Genomic DNA, 21,824 nt, shown 5'->3' on the forward strand with positions numbered 1-21,824 from the left:
GGTTTTTTTTTGGGGGGGGGTTGATTTTTTGCCTTTTAGGCTCCGTTCCCAGGCTAGGGGTCGAATCAGAGCTGTAGCTGCTGACCTACAACACAGCCAAAGCAATGCCAGGTCCAAGCTGCATCTGCACCCTACACCACAGCTCATGGCAATGCCAGATCCTTAACCCACTGATGGAGGCCAGGGTTCGAACCTGCGTCCTCATGGTTTCTAGTCAGATTTGCTTCTACTGCACCACAACAGAACTCCTGGAAGTTGTTTTTTAAAAGAAAAGCTCCTTCTCAATAGGAACGGCTAGACTTCTCCTTTGGTATAAAAGATTCAAAGAAAGAGGAGCTAAAAAAAAAAATATGTGCTGAAAATAGACAGTAATCTCCATAGCTTCTAGCACATTCTTTGGCTGCCAGGAAGATTAGATTTAAGGAAAAATCTGATTCCTACATTACCTGGACCTGAACATACAGCTCAGAAATGGTGTACCTGAAGTATTGAACTGTCTGGAACTATTTCATTTCCCAGCACATGTGCACTATATATTTGAGTTGGACTTCCTTAATATTTATGTTATATTGCAAAAGACATGCTATTGCATGTACTGTAGGAAGCTGGTTCTTAAACGATAAATCAGAGGAGGTGTCAAGTTCTTTGAGGCATTTTTGCGCTCCTTGAAAAGGTTACTGAAAGGTTCCTATTGTGGCACAGCAGAAATGAATCTGACTAGGAACCATGAAGTTGCGGGTTCGATCCCTGGCCTCAATCAGTGGGTTAAGGATCTGGCATTGCCTTGAGCTATGGTGTAGGTGGTGGACTCGGCTTGGATCTGATGTTGCTGTCTGTGGCTGTGGTGTAGGCCAGCAGCTGTAGCTCTGATTTGACTCCTAGCCTAGGAACCTCCATATGCCATGGGTGTGGCCCTAAAAGGCAAAAAAAAAAAAAAAAGAAAGAAAAGAAAAGTTTACTGAACTTTATTCCATGGCCAATATTCCACATTTTAGAGCAATCTCATAATCTTCACCCTCTCTGGGACAAGCTAGAGAAGGATCTGAATCTAGTGTTTGTCACTTTCATCTTTTATTTTTTTTTTCATTTTTATTTTTTTGTCTTTTTAGGGCCACACCCACAGCATATGGAGGTTCCCAGGCTAAGGGTCTAATCGGAGCTACACCTGCCAGCCTACACCACAGCCCCAGCAATGCCAGATCCAAGCCGCGTCTGTGACCTATACCACAGCTCACGGCAATGCTGGATCCTTAACCCACTGAGCGAGGCCAGGGGTCGAACCCGCAACCTCATGGTTCCTAGTCAGATTCATTTCCACTGCACCATGACAGGAACTCCTCTTCTTTTATTTTTAATTTAAGCTATTTAAAAATTTTTATCTACATCAACCCTCCTCTATGAATACATTAGCTAAGCCTATCATCTGTCTTGACTTAAATCATTGATGGGCTACATCACCCAGCAGTTTAATACTTGCTGAGTTCCCCTGTTCAAGCAGTAAAAGCGCGTCACGTGATAATTTTGCCCTGCCTGGACTTCCGTCATTTGTCTCCAGGTGTGCCCTTGGAAGGCCTTGTTTTTGATGAAAGCAAGGTAGACCATCCTGGCATCACAAATAAAGGATCCTGTTATTACCCACTCTGCACAAGAGTTGTCAGGTTCTGGAGACACAAAATAGAAGAAAACTAGAACCCTGCAAGCAAAGAGTTTACAATCAGACAAGGGAGTCAGGAAGAGTGCCCTTATTGTCTCCTAGTATGAAAACAAAGCATAATGTATTTTCCAAGTATGTACTAGTCTTCCTTTTTTTAAAAAAATTAAATTAGCATTTTCCTACCCAACCTTTACTTCCAGCTTTCTGTGTCGTTTTGGTTTAGCTATATCTAACCTATCTGCCTGTAGTTTCCATCCATTCATTATGTGACTTTTGAATTGTGTCTTCTACCTCATTCATTATCCTAAAACTATTTTCCTCAAAGTCCCAAAGAAGCATGTTTTTTTACCTGAATTTTCTTTTCTTTTTTTGCTTTTGAGGGCTGCGCCCTTGGTATATGGAAGTTCCCAGGCTAGGGGTCGAATCAGAGCTGTAGTCGCCAGTCTACACTGAAGCCAGAGCAACTTGGGATCTCAGCTGCATCTGCAACCTATACCACGGCTCATGGCAGCACTGGATCCCTGACCCACTAAGCGAGGCCAGGGATCCATCCTCATGGATACGAGTCAGATTCATTTCTGGTGGGCTGCAGTGGGAACTCCCACCTGAATGTTGATAAAGACCCTCCTTGACCAAACTCTATCATGGCTTCTAGCAACTTAAGGCCATGCCCCTATAACTCCCTCATCCCCTTAAAATGCCTGCCTGAGAAAGCTCTAGGCTGCCAGGAGAACTTACTATTTCTTCCAGCCAAAACCTGGCAATAGGCAAATAGATCCCTGGGCCAGACAGTTGCTTTGGAAACCTTCCATTATAAATCCTTTCTCTGGGTGGTAAATCTTCCAACCACCCAGAACTGTGTTCTCAAGGACCCGAGAACAAACATCCAGGGACATCACTCTCACTTCTGGTGTCTGTGGGGACGTTAGGGAAGGGCCTAACTTCAGTGGGGCCCTTTGCTCTTTCACCACCGCCTCCTTGTCACTAAGTTTCTAGAAGTGTTTCTCTTCTGAATACGCAGCAATGGGCAGATCCAGATGGCCAAGTCACCCACTCCAACCTTCTTAATGCCCCTATGTGCCTTTGCCTTAGCACACTCCAGCCTTTAAAAGGTCCCCTGCCTTCTGTTCCCTCAAAGCTGAGTTCTATTCATGCTGGACCGGCTTCCCTATTGCAATAGTTATTACCAAATCAAATCTATTCTTCTTGCTTTGGCTAGTGTCCAGGTTTGTTTATCTTTGACAATGTCTTATCACTTCAAATTTGTGGCATCTGAGATAAAAATATTAAAAGTCTTTGTTTGCAAAAAAAAAACTGAACACCAGATGAAAGAGATGCGTTACCTGCTCTAGAAAATACGATGCTGAACTGGCCCACCTGGTACCCCTTCCAGATCCAGTGTCCAAACACATGTTCATTGGTTTCTCATGTTTTCTCCTCACTCTTTTTCTCCCAACCTTGAGTGCCTTCTCCCTACATCTCTCTGCATCTAACGGCTAAGACCCCTGAGCCTACCTAGAGGAGGGAACTTTGTCCCTGGTCACAGGTGTGATCCATGGCCTGGAGTTGGCCCCCAGCTCGTCCACTTGGCTGGCTTTGCTGCTCATCTCATCCAGTTATGCCCCATGAGGGCAAGGGCATCACTGGGGCCATTACGTAGACCTCATCTTTCGACCTTTGACTGTCTTCTTACATGGAGTAGGCCTCAGGAAATATTTTCTCAAACAGTGATTTATCTGGTGAATATGAAACGAACAAAAGGAACTTATGATTACCAAGAGCAGTTTTTGTCTCTGCATTTTTTTCTACAATGCATCAGTGTTACCACTGTGATCAGCAAAGTAATGAATACTATTTTTATAAGTTCAAGAGCATGCAGTGTAAACTCTAGTCCTGCTCTGGTTCAGATTATTTTCAAAATGTATCAATTTTAAATTAATGAAAATGCTCATAGTCTCATTTAATGAGGTACAAAAAAAATCAAGGCAAGACTCTCTTGATATTAAGTATATCAAGAACTGGAAATAGAAAACTGTCTTTACTGGTGCTCGTAAAAGTGTGGGATAAAATCAAATAAAACAACTTTGATTTTTCTGTGTCAGGGATTCTGAAACAGATTGGTTGCTAGGGAAATTGGCAGGAAGATTTTTAAACCGTAAACATCTCGGTCTAACTGTAAATAGCTATTTAAAATCATTGTTTACAAAATAAGTCCTCTGTCAGGTGGGAAGAATCATGAATGCCCTCTCCAGGGAAAGAAAACAGATTTAAAGACAAAGAAAAAAGACAAAACAGGTTTAAAGACAAAGAAAAAAGCAGGATTAGGGAGGTCAGACTGGGGTGTTAGTTTGGCTCCCTGCAAAGAAGGATGGCTGTGGTGTGGGTTGCAGACAAGACGCAGCATTCAACCCCTAGCCCAGGAACTTCCATATGCTGAAGGTGAATGTGGAAAGGTTAAAAAAAAAAAAAAAAAAGAAGAAGAAGAAGAAGAAGAAAGATATATGAGTTTATTTCTCAATTTGGAGCTTTCTGGACCTCTGCAGGCCACATTCATAATTCTTATCATTTCTTTTTACCACGTGTGTTATTACATACTTAATGCGTTTATTTGAATTGCCCCAAAGCTGAATCGTTGTAATCATTGTAATCATTGTAAAACTAGCTTTGTCCTAAGGAATAACATCTGTCAAAACAATGGGTTCGAGATGCATAATTTTAAAATATAAATATAAATAAACATAAACTTTTAAAGTGTTTGATTGTGTTCTCCCTAAAATTACCTCATATACCTGTAGCTCAGTAAGTAGTACCATGTGGAGAAACATTGCTGTAACTGAGCCTCAAGTCCAGTGTGGGGATCGAATCCAAGCTGGGGCAGGGAAAGAGTGATCTTTCTCAGCAGCGCTGCTTCACAAAGTGTAGTTCTTGGGCTCTGGGGTGGCTTTGAAATATGAGGAATCTCCAGGGAGAATTAGAGACTGTTTTCTCTTTTTTTTTTTTTTGCTTTTTAGGGCCACACCTGCGGCATATGGATGTTCCCAGGCTAGGGGTCAAATCGGAGCTACAGCTGCCGGCTTACACCACAGCCACAGCAACGTCAGATCTGAGTTTCATCTTCAACCTACACTACAACTCACAGCAGTGCCAGATCTTTAACCCACTGACTGAGTCCAGGAAGTGAACCCGAAACCTCATGGTTACTAGTCGGATTCATTTCCACTGTGCCACAACGGGAACTCCCCCCTTCCCTTTTATTGACAGGGCTGGTAACTGCTTCAGCCAGGGACTGAGTATCCCTGGTAGATGCTAGACTTTTAGAAACATGCCTTTAGAGCTATGGATTAATCTGTTGGGTTTCTTCATTCTGCCGGGGTCTCCCTATTGACCATTACTGTGAATCTGGCTGTGAGTTGGGCACTGGGCATGACTATAATCATGCAGATCATGACGTTTGCCCCTTCCCTCAGGGACATCAAGGACCAAGTCAACTATGTTTCAGTTCAGCACTGATTGAAGAAGACCCTGCATGTTTTTCCCTGTAGGAAACTGAGGGACAAATCCTAGTTCAGAATCCCTATAATGGATTCACACCCTCCCAAACCTAGTCCAAGGCTTTTGTTTTGTTTTGTTTTTGTCTTTTTAGGGCCACACCCACAGCATACGGAGGTTCCCAGGCTAGGGGTCTAATCGGAGCTATAGCTGCCAGCCTATGCCACAGCCACAGCAATGACAGATCCAAGCTGAGTCTGCGACCTGCACCACAGCTCATGGCAACACCGGATCTTTACCCCACTGAGCAAGGCCAGGGATTGAACCCGAAACCTCATGGTTCCTAGTTGGATTTTTTCCGCTGAGCCACAACAGGAACTCTCAAGGCACTGTTAATTGATCTTGACTAAGAAACTGAGTGCACTTAAAGAACCGAATCCACCAATATTTCAGGAGCAGCCAGAGTGCCTTAGGGTCTTTAGAAGAGGTTAAGGGCAGCTGCCTGAGGCTTGCTGCCACCTTTTATCATAAGAAGAAAGTCCAGGGCAGGACAGAGACTACCTCAACCCCAGCCCCAGGTTTATTTTCCCTTGAAAATGACATCCGTGTGTATTTTTTCCCTGAAGTAAAAAAGTGATGATAGATGGTTCAAGACTGAAAGTGGGGAAATATAGAAAAATGCTTAAAACAAAACCTCATGCAGGGGTCTAACCACAGTCTAGTAGACGTTAAGAGATTGCTTGAGTCATGCACACCTGGGTTTGAATCTTGGCTTCATGTAACCTCTAAAGGCCTTGGCTTTCTCATCTGAAATTATACTAACTTTATTGCCCACCTCATAAGTCTCTTGCAGGAATTGAATAAGAATATACATGTGTGCATGTGCGCGTGTACACACACGCGTGTGGGCCCATGCATACACATAGTTATTCTTGCTAGTAGTCTGAAGTATTTCTTTTTCTTTTATATATACCAATATTTAATTGTTTCTTAATTGTTTTATGGCACCTCCCTAGGCATTCTGCTTTGTTGGTTTTGTTTTTGTTTTTTTTTTTTTTAGAGCTGAACCCATAGCATATGGAGGTTTCCAGGCTAGGGGTCGAATCAGAGCTACAGCTGCTTGCCTACACCACAACCATAGCAATGTTGGATCCGAGCCATGTCTGGAACCTATACCACAGCTCATGACAAGACTGGATCCTTCACCCACTGAGCTAAGCCAGGAATCAAACTTGCAACCGCATAGTTCCTAGTCAGATTTGTTTCCACTGCGCCATAATGGGAACTCCTCCCCAGGCACTCTGGATGTCTCTGTCATACTCTAGGTGAAGAGATGGTGGTAGAGGAACAGGGACGATAACTGTGGATGGTGAGGGAGCTGAATTTGGAAGAGGAGCCCTGGGGCTCATCCTATATTCCTCTATACTTTAGGCAAAACACAGAACTTAGGGAGCCTGACAGCCTCCTGTGAACTCTCCATCTTGGTGTGTAGCTATGGCAACTCTTCTTTCAGACTTTCTGGGACAGTCCTTATGGTAGCCCATGTACATTGGACCTAAAACATCACAACGTGAATTCTACATGGCTCAGCAGGGAGAGTGTGTCTAATAGTGTTGTACAGGAAGTGTCATTCCATCTCTCTTTGTGCTCTTTGGAGAGAATCTTCAGGGTGATGGTAATGACAGCAGTCATACCCATTCAGATGTTATTCTTTCTGAGGAAAGGGACACTCTCGCCGCAGCCATGGGATAAGCCAACATCACAGAGGGGTTGGTCAGTGGGGTCCAGCACACAGGTTTGGGGTTACAACAGACATCAGATTAAATCCCTGCTCCACTGATTAGTAGCTGGGTGATTTTTAATGTCTCTACCTAAGCTCTCTTACTTTTAAACGGGGATAATCATACCTGTCATTGTGTTACTGACACTTAAATGAGGTATTGTATGAAATGTGCCCACCGTGGTTCTGGCACATACTAATATTCTAATATTATCAGTGTTTATATTGGAGTATCAACAGGGCAGAGAGAACCGCTATACCAGCACACAGCTGCCATGACACAGCAATACAATATCGGCAGCAAAACAGGCTAGAGGTGGTGACCCTCCTTGGGGAATACTGTCTGCTAAGGGCTCAGAACTGAAGGCGAGCAAAGGCTTTATTGTGATTGGGAACCAAACCCACGGTATCTCCAAGATATGGTTGTACTGTGCTGATGCTGAAGTTTCTAATGCTGACTTTCAATCTCTTACCTTGTAAGTACACGTCATACTGAACTCTTAAGTAGCACCGGGTGAATGGCAGGAGAGGTTTTGTTTGATTTTTTTTTTCTTTTTGTATGGCTTTATTATCGTTGCTGTTGTTTTCTTTGGTTTGCCAGTTGCTTAATGAGCAGGGATTGGAAGTTTCAGTCAGGATTTTCCTTTCATAGGATGTATAGCCTATGTGCACGAACAGGCTTCTGTGACTTCTGTAAGAGATGCATGTGGTCCTCACCCAACAGGTGAGCTCAGACATCCCCATACTGTCCCAGGAAATCCCAAGTGAAGAGGTACTGGGGCGGGGGGATGCAGTGGGGCGCAAGAGTGGATGGCGAGGGGCTTTAATTTGGAAGCCGAGTCCCAGAGCTCCTGCTCAGCACACCCTCCTCCCTCTGAGGTTTAGACAAAACCCTGTTTATAATAATAATAACAATAAATGTTATATAACGATAGTAATATAGTAATAAAGTTTCCTTTCAAAGGGCAGAAATACAGAAGGGATAGTAATGACTATGTAACACTGCTAATTCTTTTGTTGTGTCTTCAACAAAGAAAACACAACAAGCTTCCAATAAGTTTACCATAAATAATCTTTGGAATTATGTGGGCATACAACAGGGAAGACCCAGCTAGCCGTCTCCTCTCAGCCCTTGCCAAAGGCTGTCTTACCCTGACTTACTTCTGCCTGGGCGTGCTGCCCATCCTGCCTTCCAGATGGTCTCAGCTCTGATCTCCAGCCCTCACCTCTCTCCCAGTGCCAGCCTCCGATCCCAACTATCAGCCAGATATTTTCATCTGGATCTCTAGCCATCCTTCCAATGCAGCATGCCTGAAATAAACTTCAATTCCTCCGCTCCCCACCCCTTTGCCCCAAAGAGTTGCACCTTCCTGAATCCCTATTTCTACCACAAATGATGACGCTTGACTGTGATAGATAGGCAGGAGTAATATTTGACTCTATTCTCCACTTCACCTGTTATAGATGAGCTAATGCCAGCTGTCCGTCATAAAGTCTCCTTTGCCTTCCTTTCTAGCACTGCAGGAACCAGGCTGAGGTTAAAAATCATCTTATATCTGGTTCAATGATTTATCCTCTAAAGGAGCTCCCAACCCTCCTCAACCCTCCTCATTCCATAACTCCCCTCTCCAAATCATTATATGTACCAGATTAGTCTCTTTAAATAACATATAGCAATGCCGGAGTTCCCGTCATGGCTCAGTGGTTAACGAATCCAATGAAGAACCATAAGGTTGCGGTTCGATCCCTGGCCTGGCTCAGTGGGTTAAGGATCCAGCATTGCCCTGAGCTGTGGTGTGGGTCGCAGACTCGGCTTGGATCCCGTGTTGCTGTGGCTCTTGATGTAGGCCAGTGGCTACAGCTCCGATAAGATCCCCTAGCCTGGGAACCTCCATATGCCACAGGAGCGGCCCAAGAAAATGGCAAAAAGACCAAAAAAAAAAAAATATGTGTGTGTGTGTGTGTGTGTGTGTGTGTGTGTGTGTGTATAGCAATGCCATCAATGTCCTGCTCGTAAAAGCTGCCAGTGGCTCCAAAACCCCAGATCCAACTTCCTCAACCAGGCTTCAAAGACTGTCTATAGTGCGGTTGCCCCCACTGACTCAGCTGCATCTACAACCACTTCCCAACATGAATTCTTCACTCCAGTTCAGGCCAACGTCCTTCCTTTCCTCTGTCCTCTGAAACTTTTCTTCCAGGAGGACCCAAAGTCCTGCCTTCCAGACACCTGTCTCTCCTTTCCATCAAGACTGGGGCCAGAGCCCGCTTTTCTACAAAGCCATCCACCTCTCGCAACCCACACCAAATTCTTTTCCTTCTTCATACTCCACTTGCAGATCTTGTCCCTGGCTCACGTCCTATCATAACAAAATGTTAGCTGTCTGTTTCACATATGATGCTGATGCCCAGAAACTTCCCTTTTCTTCTTTGGTAACTAACTGCTTCCCATCACCACCACAAGGAACCTAGGGCTGTGGATATAACAATGAGACAAAAAATAATCCAAGAGTCAATCAAAAAAAGGAGAAGAAGAAAAAAAGAAGTCAAGCACAAGAAGTGGGAAAGAGAAACTAATTCCATTTTTCTCTTAGATGCCTATATACACTATTTGCTGTTGCTATTTCCCAGATCCATAGACTATTTGAACTGAAGGAGCCTTAAAAATGACTGGTTCCAAAGATGACGCTGACTGTGAAACCTTGTTAAAAACCAGAAATAACATGCTTGACCCAGAAAAGACAATCAAAAGGATAAATATCATTTACCAGCTGTGTGACCTTCAGGATGTCTTAACCTCTCTGTTCTTCAATTTCCTCTTTTATTCTTTTTAGGGCCGCACTTGGGGCACATGCAAGTTCCCAGGCTAGGGCTTAAGTCGGAGCTGCAACTGCTGGCCTACACCACAGCCGCAGCAATGCCAGACCTGAGCTGCATCTGTGACCTATGCTGCAACTTGTGGCCGCACCAGATCCTTAACCCACTGAGCGAGGCCAAGGATGGAATCCACATCCTCATGGATACTCGTCGGCTTCTTAATCTGCTGAGCCACACAGGAACTCCCAGTTTCCTCATTTTTGAAGTGTGACTGGTATAACATTTACTTCGGAAGCTATGTATTACATGAGATGATGTATATAAGAGTGCTCAGATGATGCTCAAACAGGGTGAGTGCTCAGTACTTATTAGAGAAAAGATAACAGGATCTTCCATCACAGGATCGTGCTTTGACGTACACATAAAGCAGTATTTCTCCAAGGCTGGTCACTACCTATTAATGGGCTGTGAGGTTAATTTAGTGGGATGTTATAAGCATATCTGCATCTACATCTATCTCTATTTGGGGGTCACGGTGAAACGTGTGTTTTTAACTCTGGGTCATAAGCAAGTTTGAAAGACACTGAGCTAAAGCCCTCTGCAAATAAAAATGAAGTGGCACCTCAAAGTCTCAGGCAGTGTGCAAGGTGCTAATTTAAGAATGATTTCATCCTCCCTCCTCTCTAGACCTTGGTTTTCCAATGACACCACAACCTTCCGAGTGTTTTCTTGTATCTGATACGTAACGTAGACTGCTGTTGCCACACTAATTGAAATAGAACCCCCTTGCATGGAGTCCTAAGTTCTCTGTGCCTGTGGTCAGATCTACTGTGCATCTTTCTCCATTGGATGGAATGCTCTGAACTCCTCAGGGAAAGAGGAGAGCTTTCTTTTTTCTTTTTCTTTCTTTCTTTTTTAGGGCAGCACCCATGGCATATGGAAGTTCCCAGGCTAGAAGTCAAATCGGAGCTGTAGCTGCCAGCCACAGCAATGCCAGATCTGAGTTGCATCTGCAACCTACGCCACAGCTCACAGCAATGCCATATCCTTAACCCATTGAGCGAGTTTGGGGATGGAACCTGCATCCTCTTGGATACTCATCAGTTTCATTTCCACGGAGCTACAGCAGGAACTCAAGATCTTCTCATTTTCAAAGTGCCTTCCCCTGGTAACTTTGTCTTGCATTCTGCAGTGATTCTGTCACCCACATTGTGGCAGAAAACAACTCTGGTTCAGAGGTTCTGGAGTGGCTTCAGGCACAGAAAATAAGAGCCAGCTCACAGCTAACACTCCTTGACGTCTCCTGGCTGATAGAAAGTATGGGAGCAGGAAAGCCCGTGGAGATGACAGGAAAACACCAGCTCGTTGTAAGTGTCATGGTTGTGATTTTCATTGCCCTTTGCTTGATGATTAAGAACATGGGCTGTAGAATCAACCATCCTGGGTTAAACCCCAGGTTCTCTACTTACTCCCTGTGTGACCTTGAGTAAGTCACTCAGCTTCTCTGAGCTTTGGTTTCTTCCTCTATACTATGAGAACAATAGCACCTGCCTGTCTTGTAAGATGGTTATGAGGATTAGAAGCACATACACAGAAAGTGCTTAATTCAGAGCCTGATCTAAATATGTACTTCATAAATGGTAACTTTCTTTATGAATAAGTCTGTACACAAATATTTCAATATATTGAAGTCCTGATGTTCTATCAGCCAGAAAATAGGTGGTTCCTATTTTTTTCTTACTGTGATTGTTTATACAGAAAAAAAATAGGGATGGGAGAGAGAAATTAGGAGTTTGGGATTAACATATACACACTACTATATATAAAATGAATAATCAACAAGGACCTACTATATAGCACAGGGAACTCTATCAATATCTTGTAATGACCCATAATGGAAAAGAATCTGAAAACTAATACATATATAAATATGGGTGTGTATAATTGAATCGCTTTTCTGTACATTTGAAACTAACACCACATTGTCAATTAACTATACCTCAATTTAAAAGTACAGAGGAGTTCCCGTTGTGGCTCAGTGGTTAATGAATCCGACTAGGAACCATGAGGTTGTGGGTTCGATCCCTGGGCTTGCTCAGTGGGTTAAGGATCCGGCATTGCCATGAGTTGTGGTGTAGGTCGCAGACATGGCTTGGATCTCGCGTTGCTACAGCTCTGGCGTAGGCCGGCAGCTACAGCTCCGATTAGACCCCTAGCCTGGGAATCTCCATATGCCACGGGAGTGGCCCTAGAAAAGGCAAAAGGCCAAAAAAAAAAAAAGAAAGAAAATTAAGCTCTTAATTCCAAATCCTTCACCAATGGACTACATAAGTTCACAGAAAAGGAAAATGATATTGAATTGGTGGTTCTTTTTCATGTTGTTTTCTCTGATTGCAAAAAGTAATGCATGTTAATTATAGCAAATTCAAATATTAGAGACGTATAATTTTATTCTCTTTCTGGAGATAACTAGCATCAAACTGCCTCCAATGTTTTCTTCATACGTATCTATTATTACTATCACTTGTTATTAAAAATGGATGCTTATGCATTTGTTTAGGTGAGAACAGACTGTTCAGCCAGCCCCAGCCCAGGCTCTCAGAACACTCTACTGCCTGCTGTAAAAAAGATCTCTCAGTACGCGTGTCAGAGACGAACCACTTTAAACAACTGTAACCACATATTCACGGTAATGGGGCTTTATAACAACAGGTAGAGCAAATGGAGAGCTTGTTTCCATGGATCTCCAAATTAGACTATGAAGTTTCCTGAAAATCTAGGAAAGTTTTCCCCACTCTTCCCCACTCCTCTAAGCTGACCTCTGGTTCCTCTTTCTGTCATGGAAGTAGACAAATATATTTCGAGCACGTTCTTTAGATATGATAGGTCACTATTTATTGGGAGCTGTCATTAATGGACACAACATGCAACACAGGCAAATATTCTGAAAAACCGGATATGGATTGTAATTAGTCCACTACATAGTAAAAGCAAATTACAGAAATAGCAATTGTGAATAAATAGCTTTTGCTGGAAAACCAGAAGATTGAAAATCAGCAGCCCTAGATTCAGCCTCTCTGATATTCATTAGCTTGAGCAAGTTAATGCCTCTCTCTGAGCCCATTCCTTATCGGCTCAGTAAGAAATTAACTAGGTCAACTCTAAAGCCCCATTCCGCCCTGAAGTTCAATAATTATGTTTCAAATGACTCTAACAAGCCCCAACAGCTTGTCCTCCAGCCTAGAGTCAATAGTCAGATGGATACAATATGCATTAGTATACCAAATACAAAACTTCTCCTTTTGAGACTTCAAGCCCCACGTGTGCAAGGAAGACCAGGAAATTGCAGCTACTGGACACATTTAGCACGATTCCGCACAGCTGCAGCTACTTCCTCCTCCGCCAGAAATGAAAACGATCCCTACCTTAAATAACCCTGGCTGTGGCTTTGTGCCACTTGTGATTAAACCCACTCATTCTACAAGCTTGTACCAAGTGCTGTGTTCACATCCAAGCCCAGAGATTGGGCTTCTCAGTGATCAAGGCAGAATCCCGGACACAGGCTAATGGAAAAGTCACCAAAGATAGTGCCAAATAACAACTAGGAAGGTGCGGCAAGGGTGAAATCAGTTTTTAGTTAAATCTCTCCTGAATAGAATGCCGGTGAACGCAGAGTTTCCTTACAAAGCACTCTGTGGCCTTTCTTTTCAGTTCAACTCTGCTCATCCAACAGGGGATGGGGGCAAAGGTACAGGAGACCCAAGCCTGCCCGATCTTCGAGAGAATAGGAGGTTTTCTAATACTTAATGGAGAGCAAGAGACATTTGCAAGTGACCACTGACTTGGGGGCTGGGAAACAGACTGTGTTTTGCTCACCTGGTTTTATTCTTCAGGATGCCTTTGAGGTGCTGGCTGAAAATTATGAGTTTAGAGAAAATGAAACCTTCTGTCTCGCATTTATGAGAGCGGCTTCTGTACTTAAATCTCTGCCATTCACAATCATCAGTATGAAGGACACAGAAGGAATTCCCTGCCTGGGGGACAAAGTGAAGTGTGTCATAGAGGTAAGGGTGAAATGTGATTTGTCCCACCTCCTCATAGGCATGGAGGGAGGGAGAGAGAGATGCAGTAAATAGATTTTCCTTTACCTATGTAGATGCAGTATTCATGACTTATTTTCCTTTCTAATATGCATATATATATATATATATATATAACATAGATCAATAGATAGATAGATAGGTAGATAGATGATAGACAGACAGACAGACATATCTATGTGTAATTCATACCCCAGTATTACCACACAGGGAGCCACCTGGGGCCAACCAGGCAAAAAAGAACTTTCCAGTGTTATTAATCACAAAAGACTCTAGTGACCTAAAAGCTCAACAGGAAGGGGTGCTATGACTTTGAACACAGGCTGTGTGAAGAACCTCACTTCCACTCAGGGGACCTTACCTCCAGAATGGTGGTGGGTTTGATGGGCAGTGGGGCTGATTCTGCATCTCTACCTGTGTGTTCTGAGAAGAGAGCCAGGAATGGGCATTCATTTATTTAATGATGTTTAAGGATTCCCCAGCAAGGCAAGGTGGTCATCCAAGAGGTTTCCGTATAGCCAGTGCAAGGTAAATGATTCAAGGGAAATAATTCCAACCCTTATTTAGAGGAGGTTAGGTGGCTATAAGCTAGACATCATAGGGCTTGAACTTGGAATAGATGTTTAGTGGGTCCAGAATGAACCTGCTTGGATGAATGGTCCTCTTGCTTGAGCTAGTTTATATCCATTGAAAAGAAAATTATCACGAATGCTTAGAGACATACTTTTGTCAGGGAATATTTTAGTTTGGTGTTCTGTAGATTTTGACCCTAATCGTTCTGTACCTTCCTCCCTGAGGATTGTAAAGGGGTGCTTGGAAATATAATGACCTGGGATTTTCAAGCAGGAAATGTCTTCTTTTCTCTGGATCAGCCAAGGAAATACCTGGTGTATTTAATAACAACTCAAGCTGCTAGATCTGGGGACTGACCATCTCAGACTATGATTATGTCACATCACTAATTTAAAATCTTTCTCAACTGTACATGCAGGAAATTATTGAAGATGGAGAAAGTTCTGAAGTTAAAGCTGTGTTAAATGATGAACGTTATCAGTCCTTCAAAGTAAGTGATTTTATGTGTATTTATCAAGAACGGGTTTTTCAGATAATTCTATTACTTATTCTAAGTACTTGTATTCTTCAGCGTGGGGTGCCATAACAAAATGCCACAGACTGAGTGACTTAACAGATATTTATTTTCTCACCATTATGAGGCTGGATGTCTGAGATCAGGGTGCCAGCATGGTTGGGCTCTGGTTAGGGCTCTCTTCCTGGTTTGCAGAGACAGTGTGCCCTCACGTGACAGAGAAAGAGCGACAAACTCTCTGGTGTCTCTTCTTATAAAGGCCCTAATCCCATCATGAGGACCCCACCCTCATGACCTCACCTAAACCTAATTATCTCCCCAAAGCTCCGCCTCCAGATACCATCATATTGGAGGTCAGTATTTCAACATATAAATTTGGGACCCAGGAGCGGGGGACACAATGCGGTCCATAGGGGTGGTCTAGGGAGCAGATGCCTAAATAAATGTGGGTGCTTGAGCTTACTGCCAGGCTACGGTGAGATGCAAGTGACCTTACCTCCCAGGAGTCTGTCACTCCTGGGTACAAAGATCATGGAAATGAAATGAGAGTATTAATGGCCTGAACCTAGCCAGAACACAGACTGGGACTTGAACCCAGGTGCCGGGACTCAAACCTGGGCTAAACCCAGTTTGGGACTTGAGCGCACGTTGTAAAATTAGCACTCGCCTGATGTCTGGACTTACTGAGGTTCAGGTTCTTTATACCTCTGTGCAGAAGGAATTCAGCGAGAGATGAAGTGATAGGCAAGAAATAGATTTCTTAGGATAGGACGCTTGTGAAAGATGCAAGCGGGCAGGCAAGGAAGCTCTGCCCTGAGGTCCCCGTGGGCTACAGTTTTATCCTCCAAGGAGAGTGGGGGTTGGAAAAGCCCACCTCTCCCTTTCTGGGAGTAGTGGCTCCTCCTTAGTATCCTGTAAGGTATGTATTCACATCAGCAGAAGGGTGGTCCTCAAACTCTTGCCCTGGGTCTGAATCTGACCTGAGGCAATTTTCACTCCTCCACTAATCAAGCAAGCCTGCCTTGTGCTGACGGCTTTTTTGAGCAATTTATTAGCTTACAGTGATCTCCCAAAGCCCCCTAGGTTTCCCTCTCTATGATCCTTTATTGGGACTTCTACAACTACCTGTGTCTACTCCATCCCTATTAGAAACACTAGCACTGTGAGACAAAACAAATCTGCCCTTAAAGAATAAACCTGTGCTGGAGAGCTCCTCACTGCATCCTTATCTACTTTGAAGCAGCACTTGTTACCTTCCAGTGTTTCCTACCTACCTCCGAGTTGCAGGCAGCAGAAACTTTCACCAGTCCCTCCAGTTCAGAAGGGATGCTCAGGGGAGTTCCTGTTGTGGCACAGCGGAAACAGAATCCGACTAGTATCCATGAGGATGCGGGTTCCATCCCTGGCCTGGCTCAGTGGGTTAAGGATCCAGCATTGCCATGAGCTGTGATGTAGGTCACAGACGTGGCTTGGATTCCCACATTGCTGTGGCTGTGGCTGTGGCTGTGGCCAGCATCCAAAGCTCCAATTGAACCCCTAGCCTGAGAAGAACTTCCATATGCCGAGGGTCAGCCCTGAAAAGCAAAAACAAATTAATTAATTAATTAAAGTGATGGTCAGGCCTAAACACTGGTGGAGGGCGGGAGCCCAGGCTCAGAGTACGGACAGGCTGGGATGAGGCTGGGCTCTACCACGTACCAGTTGTGTGATGATGGAAAATGTATGCAACCTAAATTTGTGCATCCTTCTTTAAATTGTGAGGATGAATATGCATGAGTGTGTGTGAGCAACTCTTGGCGAAGGGGAATGTTGGATTCAGATTCTTGTCACACACTGACAGTGCAGGCAATCCTAGTGGTTATACCAAAACCTTGGCAGTGCCAGAGCTGCCTCCTTGTTTCTGCTTTGTTTAGTAATACATATATCAGGAAAGACCCTCCTGAAATAGAAGCACCTCTGAAGAATTACCATTACCCACCTGCTTGTCGTTTTCAGAAAAAACTAGGTCAGAGGTTTGTTCACACTTTAAAAAATCACTTAACCTTGAAAAGTATCACTTCATTGTCATAGTGATTGTTTTAGAAACTAAAGGCCTGCCTTTGCCTTTGTTTCAGCTCTTTACTTCTGTATTTGGAGTGGGATTGAAGACATCTGAGAGATGGTTCAGGATGGGGTTCAGAAGTCTGAGTAAAATAAGGTCGGACAAAACCCTGAAATTCACAAGAATGCAGAAAGCAGGTGACTTGTCTCTCCTTAAAAATCTCACGTTGTGGCCGGGGGCTAGTCAGGCTGTGGTAGGGATCTGGCAGCCGTTCTTCACACTTCAACTCCAGTCTTGGTTAACTGGACACTTGTTTGGCCTCTATTCATGATATAGCTAAAAGCCCAAGCTTTTGGAATTGGGCAGACCTGGATCCAAATCCTGGTTCTGACACTCTCCAGCTGTGTGATCTTGAACAAGTCAGTTAAAATCTATTCTACTTTCTGCATCTAAGAGTTGGTTTTTTAGATTCCACATGTAAGTGACATCAAGCAATGCTTGTCATTCGGTGTCTGATATATTTCACTTAGCCTCAAGCCCTCTAGTTCATTCATGTTGTTGCAAATGACAAGATTACCTTCATTCCATTGTATGCTAATTAGCCCGATTGTGGTAACACTTCACAATGTATACATGTGTCAAAACCTCACGTCTTGTGGAGTCGTGGCTCAGTGGTTAATGAATTTGACTAGGAACCATGAGGTTTCAGGTTTGATCCCTGGCCTCACTCAGTGGGCTAAGGATCTGGCATTGCCATGACTGTGTAGGTCACAGAGGTGGTTCAGATCCAGCGTTGCTGTGGCTCTGGCGTAGGCCGGCGGCTACAGCTCTGATTAGACCCCTAGCCAGGGAACCTCCATATGTCGCAGGAATGGCCCTAGAAAAGGCAAAAAGCCAAAAAAAAAAAAAATGCAACAACCTCATGTTGTACACCTTAAATTTGCATGATTTTTGTCAGTTATACCTCAATAAAGCTGGGGAAAAAAAGAGAGAAAGGACTGCCCCCAAAGACCTGACAATTAGGAAATGGGCATCCTCTGGAGGTTTCAGAGCCTCCCATTACTCTGCCCAGATTCAGGCAGAGTGTGAAGGACTGGCTCTTGGGTATCCAAGGAAAGAGGGCAGTGCCCTGTATTGAAGGATAACTAGCTGCCCCTTGGGCTCTATGAATCTCTCTTGTACCTTGTGCCCCTCCCCTCCCGTGCTTCACCCCAATTCTTGGAGATAAAACTCCCATCCTCTTTATACCTCTACTCTGCACCTCCCTCTATGGGGCTGTGGGACTAACCAAGTCGTTAGAACCACTCTGCATCATCAGCACAGCTCTGACCTTTTGTTTAATTCCTATTGATCAGACAAAGAAGCAATAAGCTGGACCACCAGAGACATTTTCTAACTCGCCTCAAGGGCAAGTCTACCCTCTTCCTATTCTTGACTTTAACTCTTTAATTCATCTCTCTCCAACCCGAAACCCGTCCCATCCCAAATCTTTATGCACTGGTCTTTTTAAAATAATAGAGCTCAGCTTATTAATCAAGAGGGCTGATTCTTCAGTAGGAAGGCAGAGGTGAAGAGCCCGGTTCTAGGAAATCAGATTTCATCAGGAAATGGTAAGCCTCTCAGTCAGAAAGCAAAGTGCCATCGTTAACATGAAAAATCCACCACCAGTGGGAGTTCCCCTCGTGGCTCAGCAGTAATGAACCCGACTAGCATCCATGAGGATGAGGGTTCCATCCCTGGCCTTGCTCAGTGGGTTAAAGGATCCAGCGTTGCCATGAGCTGTGCTGGATGTTGCAGACCCGGCTCGGATCTGGCATTGCTGTGGCTGTGGCGTAGGCCAGTGGCTACAGCTCTGATTCGACCCCTAGCCTGGGAATTTCTATATACCTCAGGTGCGACCCTAAAAAGAAAAAAAAAACAAAAAAAAAACAAAAAAAAACCTCACCACCAAGAGGACTCAGATTACTGAGTCTCTGGAACAGTTTGGTGTGGACATCTGTGCTTATGTTAGCTCCATGTGAGGGCTGATCCCCTCCCACTGAGGGCTGGTTATTTCACACAAGGCGTGTCCCTTTCTCCACTGACCTGTCCGATGGCCTCTCAGGATTCCTCTATTACGAAGACCTTGTCAGCTGTGTGACCAGGGCCGAAGCAGAGGCAGTTGGCGTGCTGGTTAAAGAGGCGGTCCAGGCATTTCTGCCCGATGCTTTCGTCACCATGACGGGAGGATTTCGGAGGTAAATAGTGAGGAAGGCTGCTTCAGCCTCCGCTGCTCTGACACCTGCAGTGCCCCCCGCCCATGTTCAGAGGTTTTGGCCCAAAGGACCTTTGGTGGTCTGGCACCAGCCTCCCACTGCAGCCTCATCTCCTGTACCTTGTGGGTCACTCCAGCAGCCCCAAGTGGCTTGTTACTCCCTGCACACACATGAGCTCTTTCTTGCCTCTGTGACTGCTCAGTCCAGCCTTTCTGCTTGGACTGGCTTTCCTCAACTTGTCACCTGGCTCATTTCTCCTTATCCTTTAAGGTTCCATTCAGATGCCACCTCTTCCAGAAAGCCTTCCTTGATGCCCTCCTCCCCATGCCGGGTGAGGCACCTTTCCTCAGTGCCCACTGGAAACTGCCAAGTCATGTGTATTGTGTGTTTGCATGTTTTCCCCACTGAGTTCTTAGGCTTAATGCTCAGGGAGAGCCAGTGTGTGGTGCCTGGCACAAAGTAGGCACTTCTGAGAGACTGGCTGAGTCCACAAATGAATGAATGAATGATCACAGAGATGCCTGCAAATGGATAGCGAAGCCTCCATTTCAGAAAGCGACTCCTCTCCTCCCACAGCCTCTCTTCCAACTCTCCCTGTGGCCCTCTTATGTGATGCCTGCTGGTTTGGGGAGGTGATGGAGAAAGTGGAAGGGAAGATTGAATCTAAGAAAAGGCCCTTAATCTATGTCATAATTCCAAGAGCCCTCTCTGCATTACATATATAGATTTCTTGGTTTTCTTGTGGCCATGCTTGTCTCTGTGTGTGGGCGTGTGTGCATGTGTGGGTGTGGAGAAGAAATAATATGCCGTTTTTACCCACGTGTACATGAAAATATGCATACTGTATATGATTACAAATTTTTTTCTGTGTCATAAATTTATTTTTTAAGGAGCAGAGTATGGAAACAGTGCTATTTTATTTAATTAATTAATTAATTAATTTTATTTTAAAAATATGTCATGAGCACTTTGTGTTACAAACCTTAAGCATGGGCCATAGAGAAGCAGGTGGCTTTTCAACTAAAATTAAGAGCTATAAATCTAATGTCTCTCCATTTTATGCTTTTTTTTTTTAAATCAGGGGTAAGAAGATGGGGCATGACGTAGATTTTTTAATTACCAGCCCAGGATCAACAGATGATGAAGAGCAGCAGCTTTTGCCTAAGGTGGTAAACTTGTGGGAAAGAGAGGTAAGAAGAAAGACCCTAAGTAGACGTTTGGATGCTTGAGAATTATATTAATTAATATATTGTATTAAACATTACATTAAATGAAGTTGAATTTGGCACACTCTTTACCTTGTAATTGTGTAATGACTGTCTAATTGATTCTCAACTATTGGCAACAGCTTACACAATGCCAGTGGCCTGCAGTGACACTTACAGCCTTGGGCCTAGAGTACCTGCTATGAGCTTGTGTGTGTACATTCGTCCTGTTACTGAAGGGGCCAAGGGCAGCTATGTCTCTGTGTTGGACACGTAGAGGCATCAGAGCCCTAAACAAAATGAAGAGCGCGAGCTGAGAAGACCTGGGAGGTGTGAGCTGGGGCACTGCAAGCTTAGGGGAGGGGCTTAGACTGGGATAAAATCAGTCTAAGAGATGTCACCGCTGCCTTGAACTCTGTGCTGGTGGTCAATACACGCCTGATATGGGAAGAAGAAAATGAATGAGGGCAAGCTGGGCCCAGCAGAGGTCCTGACCCACGGCCCCCACCCACTGAGATCAAGCTTGCCACAGGCTGCCTATGCCCAGGGGAGGAAGCTCAAGGATGACCTTATGGCCAGAGCCACCGGCAGGGCCCTGACTCCTGCCCAGCTCCAGTGAGAGCTCCACTTCCCAAGGAGACCAGAGGGCCCTTCCCTGGGGACCAGTAGGTCTGAGTGCGTTGAGGAGTCTGTGTTTTTCTGGCACGGCTCCATTTTTCCTGCATGATCTAGCATCTTCTAGGTGTGGACAAAACTCCCTAATATACCAGAGAGAGAAGACCTCAGACACAGTGAGAATAAGAAACACACATCCCCTGGTGCCAGAGGCACTGGAAATGAAGACCCAACTCTGGAACCAGATCCAAATTCACCCAGGAGGCCCCCTCTGTCTCTCTTAGGAGCTGGCCAGGAGCTCTGACAGTGAACATCGTAGGCTGAGCCAGGGGAAGGCCAGACAAGGAAGGGTCAGTTGTACCTCGGCTGGCCCCACTGCTCTACTCAAGCAGGAAAGCCAAAGGATCCTCTTGGACAGACAGCTCACTGATGGACCCTGCCAGCCACAGCCTGGGGGAGAGGGGACTGCCTGGCCCCCAACCCAGGGGCTCTGGCAAGGGTGGTTTATAGGCATCACCCTTCCCATGCTCTGAGATTGTCCCTGCCCAAGATGGGATGGGGTTGGGAGATGGGGCCAAGGGCCCTCCTTTGCACTGGTCTTTGTTCAGTTGCAAGGTGGCCATACTACTGGTCCCCAAGCAGAGACAGGCAGGCACAGGTGGAGATGGACCTTAAGCACGTGGGTTTTAGATTTGGAACTTTTAAAAAATTTTTTGTCTTTTTTTTAAGGGCCGTTCCTATGGCATATGGAAGTTCCCAGGCTAGGAGTCGAATCGGAGCTACA

The 21,824-nt window shown here is 44.7% G+C and overlaps 1 protein-coding gene across 6 annotated transcripts in view; it reads left to right on the plus strand.

Moving 5' to 3' along the window:
- Positions 1-21,824, plus strand: part of DNTT (DNA nucleotidylexotransferase) — a 194,228-nt gene that overhangs the window by 163,143 nt on the left and 9,261 nt on the right. For all 6 annotated transcript variants that reach the window (XM_084994985.1, XM_084994984.1, XM_084994983.1 and 3 more), the window contains 7 exons: positions 10,930-11,104; positions 12,298-12,426; positions 13,631-13,801; positions 14,829-14,900; positions 17,039-17,162; positions 19,070-19,202; positions 20,302-20,410. In XM_084994985.1, coding sequence (XP_084851111.1) covers positions 10,930-11,104; positions 12,298-12,426; positions 13,631-13,801; positions 14,829-14,900; positions 17,039-17,162; positions 19,070-19,202; positions 20,302-20,410 — 913 coding nt within the window. The remainder of the gene's footprint in view (positions 1-10,929; positions 11,105-12,297; positions 12,427-13,630; positions 13,802-14,828; positions 14,901-17,038; positions 17,163-19,069; positions 19,203-20,301; positions 20,411-21,824) is intronic.

Source organism: Sus scrofa, chromosome 14 (assembly GCF_054392235.1).
Source record: "Sus scrofa isolate SSC_HxYL_T2T_F1_AM1 chromosome 14, Sscrofa_HxYL_maternal_Yorkshire_Landrace_v2.0, whole genome shotgun sequence".
Classification (NCBI taxonomy): domain Eukaryota; kingdom Metazoa; phylum Chordata; class Mammalia; order Artiodactyla; family Suidae; genus Sus; species Sus scrofa.